Below are 10731 nucleotides of genomic sequence, written 5' to 3' on the forward strand. Positions count from 1 at the left end.
GGACTGAACGGGTTAAAAAGAAAAACAAAAATTAAGATGGTTAAAAGTAATGTCATTATTAAAATAAATTTAATAAAACAAACAAAAAAATGTGTCTATTATGTGATTCCATAACCATTAACGGCGCGTTCCTGTTTTACAGATATAAATACATCAATAGACAATATGACTTGCAACTATTTGACCTGATTTGTTCTTGGGAATAAGTTAATGACGACAATCAGATGTTCGTCACACCTTCAGATGTTGCGGCTCTAATGCCCATCTCCAACAATTTCTCCACCACGCATGCGCATAGACGATACATCCTTTTAAAAAAGTTGAATTCTACTTAAATACGGATGTGTAAATACACCAAAACGATATGCAAGGAATTGACTAGTTATTGTTTTAGCCCGTGTTTCCGTCAGAGACGTAGGTGACACATGTGGACATAGATATACGCTTATATCTGACCGCCTCCCGTTGGCACAGAATCAAAAAACGAGTACATTCGGAATATTCTTCAACACGGAAGTGATCACTCCTGTGTTCAGATCACGTCTGTTACGCAGCGCATGCATGCCCGTTTTTGAGTGTTTATTTGCGTGGGTCATATATGCCTATGAGTTTTTTCCAAAGATAGTTAAGAGCCTTCATTTGCCTCCGAGCCTATCCCGGTGCGGTATGGCGGCAGCGGCAGCGGAGGGACCAGAGGAGCGGTTTTCACCGGGAGTGCGGACAGGTGACGGGGAACCTGAGGAGGCCGAGGAGTTCACCTGCCCGGCCTACTGCTCAGAGCTCTCCCGGCGGCAGAATGAGCTGAGGAAGGCGGGGCTGTTTTGCGACGTGACGCTTGTCTTCAGCTCCGGTGGGGTGTCCCAGGAGAGGGTCCAAATCCTCACCGCCCACCGCTCGGTGTTATCAGCGGCGTCGCAGTACTTCACGCTGCTGCTTGGTGGACAGTACTCCGAGTCTGTGTCCGGGCGTGTGGAGCTGAAAGAGTGGAGCTCTCCAGCAGGACCAGCCCCGGACACAGTGGAGAGGGTCGTACAGTTTATGTACACAGGAGAAATCAGGGTAACAACTGCAAATGTGGATGAAGTTTTGGAACTTGCTGACAGGTACATAAAAAGAAAAACATACCCAAACTATTTTACTAATGGCACAGGGAACTGTTTTGTTGTTGGTGCAGGAGCCACGCCTTGACTGTATCAACAGGTGTGACTTGTTCAAAATAAATATACATGTGGCACTTGGTGGAGCCTTTAAAGCGTACTAATACCTGTATCAGCAGTTCACAGCATGAGATCTGAGGCTGCACCAGGGGATTGCTTCTCCTGCTTTCCATTAAGGGGCTCAAAGTTGCCATTGGCCTAGCTTTTTTTTTTAATGCAAACCCTTCTCTTTTTTTACTATTACAATCGAAAAAAATACTGTAATCAATAATATAAAATCATTAATGTGAATTCCCAACAGCATGGTGTTGTTATCTAAAGATTTGGCTGATATTTGCAAGCTATGCATATTCTTGTTTATAGTCAGTACACTCATGTGAGCCTTGTTGGTCATGTTGAGACTTTATAGACAACTCTGTTATTGCATCTGTTACCTTAACTGCTCTTGAACCTTAGTGTATCTCTGTATCTAGTGTATCTGTATCTGTATATGGGATTTTAAATAGGTGGTATTCTGCTTCTTTGTGTTGCTAAACAAAAGTTGAAATTAGGATGTCAACACTAAATCTATTTAGAATAGAATAGAATAGAATAGAGAATACTTTATTTATCCCTGAGGGGAAATTCAGGAGGAGTCACAGCAGCAATCAAGAAAACAAAAGTAAGAAAGTGATTGTCATCATTGTCCAGTTCAGCCAGTCTCCACCTCCACAGGGTCCAGGACTGAGCTTCTTCAGCAGTCTGTTCAGTCTCTGTCTCTTGGATCCTGTCTGCTCACAGCAGCTGAAGCTCTTCCAATGTGGCATTGGTGCCTGGTGTTAGCTATGTTAGCCATGTCTGTGAATAGCATGATGCTACTCTGCCTTCTTGTGTACCCATTGTTGCTGGGTTAGCACAGGTAGCTCGTCCATCTTAGATAGATAGATAGGAGATAGATCTTACGTTCCCAATAATGATGGATGGAAGGACAGGTCCATGTCGTCACTTCTTAGCTCACACCTGAGAACCAGCACGTCGTCCTCACCTCCTCCTCATCTTGTGGGAAAACATCAGGCCTTGCACCAGTTAGCATTGACATGCTACAGGCTGCTAACAGCTGGTTTCACGTGTAAACAATGCAGCAACAGTCACATGCAGAACCTCCAGACAAACACAGGAGCAAAAATAATAAAAATATCACTGAAAAAAAAAACACAACGACCAACGAATGAACCATACAAAGTAATCATCCACCCCAAATACAAAAATGATGAAAAAGAGAACAAGAAGATGAAAAAATGACAAGAAACGGACGAAGAGAGAGCTTCTGTGACAGGCAGTCAGAACGGGGAAGGGGACTTTTTTGTTCATTTGCAATTAAGTCAGATCTGGGGTCCAAAATATGTGGCCATATTTCTGAATTTGACTATGTAGCATGACAACAGTGGAGGAGGCATCTGGAGTACTTGGTTCCAGGATGCTAGGGGGGGTCTTAAAGAGAGATCGGCTGCAACAAAACTTGTCAGATGCTGGAATCAGATTTTTTTCCGAGAGATAAGAAAAGATTGTCTCAGCCCTAAATGATGTATCTATTTAAGTATTACCTTAAGAATTAGCAACAAAACTAAATGAATTTCTAATCTGATAATGCAAAACTAAGACTGACGTGCCACTCTGTTTTTTTTAGGTTCCTGTTGGGACAGCTGAAGAACTTCTGTGGAGAGTTTCTGATGAAGAAGCTGAGTTTGTCAAACTGTGTCGCCGTGCACAGCCTTGCTCACATGTACACACTGGATGAGCTGGCTAAAGGAGCTGCCAAAACGATTCGTAGAAACTTCCACAAAGTGATCCGTAATGAGGAATTCTCCACGCTCCCGTTTCACCTGGTGCGAGACTGGCTGTCTGACCCTGAGATCACGGTAGACTCAGAGGAGGAGCTGTTTGAAGCCATCACCAGCTGGGTAAACCAAAACACAACAGAGCGAGAGAAGCATTTTGAAGAGCTGTTCAGACTTTTAAGGCTATCTCAGATGGCTCCGACCTACCTGACACGAGTGGTGCGAAAGGAGACTCTGGTAAGCGACAATCCAGCTTGTTGTCAGCTGGTGTATGATGCTCTTGAAGTGCATGCTATGGGGTCCATGAGCCACACAACAGTTGATTTCCTGCCCCACTCTCCCTTGATGGCAGAAATCCAGCCTCGTTGTGGTCAGAACATGGATGTAATCATGGTTGTGGGTGGTGTTTCAGAAGGCGGGGACTATCTGAGTGAGTGTGTGGGCTACTTGGTTGCTGAGGACCGTTGGGTTAACCTGCCCCACATTCATAACCACCTTGATGGACATGCGATCGCTGTCACCGACAGCCATGTTTACGTTGCAGGGTCTATGGAACCAGGCTTTGCCAAGACCGTGGAACGCTACAACCCCAACCAGAACACCTGGGAGCAGTTCAGCAGCCTGACCACACGCAAGCACTCATTTGCCCTCATGTGTGTCAAAGATGTTCTCTACTGCATTGGGGGCCATGGGAACTTCAGCCCAGGCTTCAAGGATGTCACAGTCTACTCCCCTGAACAGGAAGCATGGTGCAACCTTGATCCAGCACCAAAAATACTCAGAGATGTGAAGACGGTGAGTGTGGAGGACCGCTATGTGTATGTGATGGCGAGGACTCCTGTGGACGTGGACAATGAAGATGGATTGAGCACTGTGACCACATGTTACGATACAGAGACTCACAAGTGGAAAGAAGTGGACTCTTTACCACTCATTGATAATTACTGTACTTTTCAAATGGCTGTCGCATCTACAAACTTCTACCACACTGCTTCCTGCTGCGCTAAGAGCTACAAGACAACAGCTGAGGAGGCCCGGCAGAAAACAAGCAGAACCTTCTCTGACGACATCCTCGATAGCCTCCCTCCAGAGGTTCTGAGCATTGAAGGTGCAGCAGTCTGCTACCTCGGTGAGGACATCTTCATCATCGGTGGGTGGAGGAACAGTAACCACATGGACAAGCAGTACCGTAAAGAGGCTTACCGGTACTGCGCTAAGAGGAAGCGCTGGATGCTGCTGCCGCCCTTACCTGAGCCGCGCTGTCGTGCTGCGGCCTGTCATGTTCGAATCCCGTACAGGTATTTACATGGCTGTCAGCACTACCCAGTGCCCCAGAACCTGGCACGCCAGAGAGAGCGCATGCAGCAGATGCAGCAGCTCCACCGTCGCACCCTCACTCTGCGTAGGCAGCTGCAGTCCCAAATCGAATGTTGAGATCAAAAAAATGTCACCAATACATTCTACAATCTACCTTGTCTGGTCAGCACACAATCATCAAATTGCCTTTGGCTTGTTAAGATTTTAGCATGTTTCTATTTTTTATTGAGGGGAAAAAATGGAAGTTGGACATATCTCCAAGCTCCGGATCCATGATGGCTACTCTGTTCATCAAGAGTAAAAAAGCTGCACTTTTAATAGTGTTCATTAGCAACTTAGTCTTTATCGTGTGCTCAAATAAGCCCCAGCTACAGCACTGTGCAATTTCTATCTATGGAGATGTTGTCATGTTGCTTTCGTATGCAAACTGTCACATAATGTGTTGTAAAGCCAGGTATTAGCTAACAATGCTAACAACAACAACTTTCTGAGGTTAGTTAATTAGCCGGTCTTTATTTTTTCATTCATGTTGTTATAATATATATATATATATATATATATATATATATATATATATATATATATATATATATATATATATATATATATATATATATATATATATATACAATATAAGAATAAAAAAGATCTCAGATAGATAAAAAGGAGCAGAAAGAAAAAGTCTTTCAATATCTGCCCATTTCAGTTGTTCACAACTTGGATGCAGTCTTTGCTACAGCACAACTTCAAATGGAGCACACCATATCTGCATGGGTAACCTGTGGTTGTTTTGCATGAAGAGAAGATTGAAATGTTAAACTTTTTTGAAGTTATATTTTTGGACATTTTGGACTTTCACTGGATAGAATAGCTTAAAAGAGACATGACTCTTGGGGCAGAGTGTGGGGAAAGACATGCAGCAAATGGTTGTTTAAAGGGCACAAGCTAAGACTGCTAGGCTAACAGCGCCCCAGAGTTTTGATCCGCAAAAAATAAACCTTTTAGCCTTACATCATAAGCTGTTGCTTTATTGCTTTATCTCATATTACTGTGATGCAGTTACTTTTTGCAAGCAAAAATCTGCTGAGCTATTTTAGACACAATATAAAAGAAAACAATGTCACCGACTTTAAAAAGAATGTGATGCCCTCAGTTATAATGATGTCAGAGGAAATAACTCAAAACACAGTCATAATTGAAAACAAAACTTACTGTTAAAGTAAGTGTCTGCTAAATCTTGTACTTCTCTTGTAACTTGAATGTATCTTGTTCCAGCACTTTCCTTAGGGTTGTACCGTATCTGCACAGAAGGGATTTAAATACAGGTGTGTTGTTTGTTGTTTGTATGAAGTGCGCATGCATTGTCCCTTTACAATTAGACAATCATTTGTCAGAATTCTTGCCTTCTTACCCCTTCCTAAAGCAAAAGGGAGACGTTGCATTTAAATTTCTGTGTCAAGAAAGTTCACATAGATTAACTATTTTAACTTTTCTGAGAGTGTGTATACATGGGAATAAGCTATTTGCTAAATCCATGAGGGATGTGAAGTATATTCAACCATGGGGGTGATGGGTGTAAGTGCATGGTTCTCTCAATGTTCTTAAATGTGCCATTCCGTTTACTGATAATAACAGTTAAATGAACTGTATTTATTGTACTTAAGGATGTTGAATGTTGATTTGTAATGTGCTATTTTTTGAGCACAATGCTCAGAGTAAGGAAACATATTGTCCCAGTGTCTAAGTTCATTGTATTTATCTGCTGCTGTTAAAATGGCTTATGTCTGTGGTGTTCTCGACCAAGCTAAATTTTGCTTTGTGAAGCCTATCAATTTTCTAGTCATACAAAAAATAATATTAGTAATTTAGGAGCTGATTTCAGGACATTTTATCCCATGGGAACCACGGGATTGAAACTAGATTGACAGGTAGATAAGCAGCTGTATGAATTTCACAGAGAAGGCTAGGTTTCAAGATAATGGTTAAGATTACACTTTCCAAGTATTGTATGTGCTCCAACAATGTTAACATTCAATTTGTATGTAAAACATATAAATTAACAGAAAAATGCAATAAAAGGTTGAATGAAATAAACGTTTTTGGGGTCTCGGCTAGGTTTTTCCTCGCTATGGTGGAACTAAAGTTGAGCGGAACCTTTTATGCAATACGTAGATGTGGGGACAGATTTGGATGTGACTAACGCTGGGATGTAAACAAATCGTTCAAACCATAGATATTTATGGTTAAAAACACCCTTCCAGTGTTTATATTTTTGACACGGTATCATGAATCTCAAAAAGATAAACCGTTTTTAACTTGACACGTACTTTTGAATTTTGGTCTGACCGCAGACATGTCGGTTAACCGTTTGAAAATGGTAAGTACAGGAGGCCGTCCGTTACAGTATCAATACTGTGAATTGGAGAGTCAAACAGGCTGATATATTATATAAGTCTCAATTAATATTTTTTTAACATGTAAAACTCAAGTAATACCTTTATTTTATAAAAGAATGTTAAATCTTTTCATTATAGCCTATGTATGTTCAGTATTTGATAAGTCAGTACAACTGTAAGAATCACACATCACATCCTCATGATATCCCGCCACAACTTAAAGTATTAAATATCAAGTTTTATCTTGGCAGCGCCAGTAGTGTAGTGTGGACCTTGAGTCTGGAATAAAGTTTATCTATCTATCTATCTATCTATCTATCTATCTATCTATCTATCTATCTATCTATCTATCTATCTATCTATCTATCCATTTGGAAATAACAGACTTTTAAAAATTAATTCATCACCTGTGTGAATAACCTCCCTCTCTTGTCATGCAGATGTACTGTAACCCCACAATTTACACACAAGTGAGGACCATTCTTGCAGTCTGGACCCAGTTTACAAAGAATGAGGTGACAAAGCTCTCCCTTTTTTTTACAGTCTGTGAGCTCTCCTGAAAAAATCTGTCCTATCCTGTTTCTATGACCTGCAACACAATGCAACCCCCTTGTTTTCTCTTCAGATCCCAGAGCTGGCAAAGTGCTCGGTGCTGATTAAAGAGCGCAGCAGGGTAGAGGAGACCATCCATGCTATGCAGCGAGCAGGTGCAGGCAGCCTGCAGGTGAGTGACTTTGTTTGTGCTCTGTAACTTTAACTTATCTGTAAAGTATCTAGTTCATGGTGACTGATATAAAGTAAAATATAAATTTTCATTGGCTTCAGGAAAAAAAAAAAAGCTTCAAACGGGAATGTTAAAATACTTGAGCACCATCACGACGCTGAGAAATAACTTATTTATTGTCGATTTTACTGTACTTGGGACAAAAATAGCACAAGGTCCATCATACTGGGTTTTTTTTTCAACCTGTGGAGTACCCCCTGCTGGCCATGAGAAAGAATGCAGGTTTAAGGTGAATTGACTTGACTTTTTACTTCAGACCAAAAGATAGTAGCCACATCCCTTAAAAAAGCGATTCTTAAGACCAGCAACCCCTGCTGTGCAAAAAAAAAAAAAATTCAGAGGCCATTCCAAAAACAAACAAAAACAACTAAAAAGACCTAATACTTTGATCTTTAGAGTGAACAGAGAAAAGGGTTATTTGTTTTTTTGTTTTTTTTTAAAGATAAAAGAAGCATCTTTGTCTTTCAACATAATGTCTTTGCATTGTAGATGTGTTTTAACTGTATAGTTGTCTTCTCTGAACTTTGATTTCTTAATTGATGTATTTTTCTCAGGTAATCTCAGACTTTGATATGACATTAACCAGGTTTGCCCACAACGGCAAAAGAGTCCCTACAACACACAGTAAGACTAACAGATTCATTATTTTCTGTACACTGCATCTCAAGCAAACTTAGCATTTCATTGTTATTACCTTGCCATTTATATTAACACATATTTTGCTCTCTGGATTGTCCCAAGCTTGTTTTTTTTTTGTCTCTTGCAGACATCCTGGATAACCGGTTGATAATCAGTGAAGACTGCACTAAAAAGGTAAGTTAAATACAGTAATGTCATCAATTTTCACAGAGATTTGGATTCTGGTTATTTGGATCAGAAAGTGAAGTTTTTTGTAATGGTTGACTGTAGATGAAGGAGCTGTTGAACACCTACTATCCCATTGAGATTGACCCTAGCAGGACGACTGAAGAAAAGCTGCCTCTCATGGTAGAGTGGTAAGAGAAGAAGTTTCAGTGTGACATTCAGAGCAGTAAATATAGCATTCAAATCATTGTTTCAGTAGGATGAGCAGCATTTTCTTCTTGTGATTCTTTTTTTCAGGTGGACGAAGGTCCATGAGCTGCTGATCCAGCAGAGGATCAGAAAAGACCTGTTGGCCCAGACTGTGAAGGAATCTGGTGCCATGCTCAGGTACTTACGGTGCTCAAATGTCATACCCCTCGAGACCCCGGGTCTACAGAAAACATAGGAAAGCACAATGAATTCTCAATGATTAATGGGTTTCAAGTGTTTTTCATTAGATGCATCGTTGTATTGATGAACAATAAATTAGTTGGTTGTCACACAGTTTCCTGATCTTTGATGTTAATCAGTTTGATTCATCAAACCAGATTCTGAAATCGCAACACAAGGTAGAAATTATAACATGTCTTAGGTTCTGACAGTATGTCTCAGATAAGTGAGCTTAATGGAGAGCATATGTGATCCTTCCTCAGGGATGGCTTCAAAGCTTTTTTCGACCGCCTGGCTGAGCAGCAAGTCCCTCTGCTAATCTTCTCAGCTGGGGTTGGAGACGTCCTCGAGGAGGTGATCCAACAGAACCAGGTCTTCCACCCCAATGTCCACATCATCTCAAACTACATGGACTTTGACCAAAGTGTGAGTTTAACCACGTCTGGTTTACTGTGGCTGGATAATGTGTGTGAAATGTGATTTCTCTGGGTTAACTACAGTATGACTTTTGAATAGAACAGCGTATTCTCTGTGGTTGAAATGTTATTAACCCAAACCTTCTGTATCTTGTCTTGTTTCTCAGGGGGCCCTACAAGCTTTCAAAGGCCAGCTGATCCACACCTTCAATAAGAGGGAGGGTGCTCTGTTCCACGCAGCCAGCCTCAGGGAGCTGCAGGGGCGACCCAACGTGCTCCTCCTGGGAGACTCTTTGGGAGACCTCACGATGGCAGATGGAGTTTCCAAGCACCAGAATCTCCTCACCATTGGCTTCCTCAATGACCAGGTCAGACTAATAAACAATGTTATCTTGAGATGGGTTTTAAAGCAACAACAGGATTTTTTTTTAAAAAGTTCTCTTTCTGTATCCTAGGTGGAGGAAAGAAAAGAGTCGTACATCAACTCCTTTGACATCGTACTGGTAAACGATGAAACTCTGGATGTTCCAAACGCCATCCTCAGATATATTACCTCATTAGAGACGACAAATAAGGTGCAATAGGAGGACCTGGACACTTGCACAGGGACAGTTTTTCCCTCTTTTCCGCATGTTGCACACTAGACAATCACACTCCATCACTTACCTCAAACCAAACCTTCAACCTCAAGTTTTGCTCCAAAGTCACATGGTGTAAGACTTCTACACTCCTAGCATTTTGAATTGTATGTTTTAAAGTGGACCTACCAGCTTCAATCTAAAGAACAGCGCACATTTTCATCTCTATTTAGAAGAATCTGAATCAGTAAGAGTGTGCACCAGATAAACTTCTAATAGAAACACATACTTTAGAGAAACAAAAATCATAAAAAATGAAAATGTGAAGATTTGCAGAATTCCTGTAATTTTCTGTCCACTCTGCTTCTTTAAAACATACTTTCCGTTTTACAAAAGGCCAATGTTTGATCAAAGATTCAAAATATGTTTTAGAGTTTTAAGTCTTTTATACAGGTGGAGATTACTGCTACAGAAGAAAAATTGAGGTAAGGCCAGTGTACTGTTTTTTGAGTCCTATGAAAAAAGTCAAAATTAAGAAAAAAAAAACTGGTACAATTTTCACTTTTTACTTTGAAGGAATCTTTTTAGTAAGGATTCAAATTTAATTCTTAGAATACTAACATAGCAGACATAATTCTGTTGAAAGTGTTAGAACTTGTGAAATCTGACTCTTTAAATTAAAAAAAAAAATAACAACATAAAAGATGGAATTTGAAAAGCTGTTTTTTCTGGCCTAACCTCCAAATTTCCAATTTTCAGTAGCTGTAATCCTTGTCTGTACTTTTACCTCATAACGACATGGCTCTTATGTCCGTGTAACCTGTTAATTACCTCTGTGAACACTCCAAATATTTGAGTAAATTTTCAGAGGAGTGTTTTTGTTGAACCTTAATGTTAGTCATGAACTGGCCACGACAAACACCTTTGTTTCAGCAGAGGCTGATTTACAATTGTACTAGTTATAAAAACACCTCTGACCAACGATCAATGACGGACTTAAATCTTTAGTCAGATTTATTAAACCCACACTGGA

The 10731-nt window shown here is 40.5% G+C and overlaps 2 protein-coding genes across 2 annotated transcripts; both read left to right on the forward strand.

The window, feature by feature from the left end:
- The first annotated feature begins 352 nt into the window (after positions 1 to 352).
- On the forward strand, positions 353 to 4766 carry LOC141785148 (kelch-like protein 11). Its single transcript, XM_074663304.1, has 2 exons — positions 353 to 1103; positions 2824 to 4766. Exons 1-2 carry the CDS (start codon positions 562 to 564, stop codon positions 4406 to 4408), a joined length of 2127 nt encoding a protein of 708 aa, XP_074519405.1. The 5' UTR covers positions 353 to 561; the 3' UTR covers positions 4409 to 4766.
- Positions 4767 to 6480: 1714 nt separating this feature from the next.
- Positions 6481 to 9984, forward strand: LOC141785278 (7-methylguanosine phosphate-specific 5'-nucleotidase-like). Its single transcript, XM_074663476.1, has 10 exons — positions 6481 to 6668; positions 7128 to 7202; positions 7313 to 7411; positions 8026 to 8095; positions 8238 to 8284; positions 8381 to 8466; positions 8573 to 8662; positions 8968 to 9130; positions 9288 to 9488; positions 9576 to 9984. Exons 1-10 carry the CDS (start codon positions 6645 to 6647, stop codon positions 9702 to 9704), a joined length of 984 nt encoding a protein of 327 aa, XP_074519577.1. The 5' UTR covers positions 6481 to 6644; the 3' UTR covers positions 9705 to 9984.
- The last annotated feature ends 747 nt before the right edge of the window (positions 9985 to 10731 follow it).

This window comes from Halichoeres trimaculatus, unplaced genomic scaffold, assembly GCF_033239565.1.
Source record: "Halichoeres trimaculatus isolate MK-OKI-2021-1 unplaced genomic scaffold, fHalTri1.1 fHalTri1_scaffold_23, whole genome shotgun sequence".
Classification (NCBI taxonomy): domain Eukaryota; kingdom Metazoa; phylum Chordata; class Actinopteri; order Labriformes; family Labridae; genus Halichoeres; species Halichoeres trimaculatus.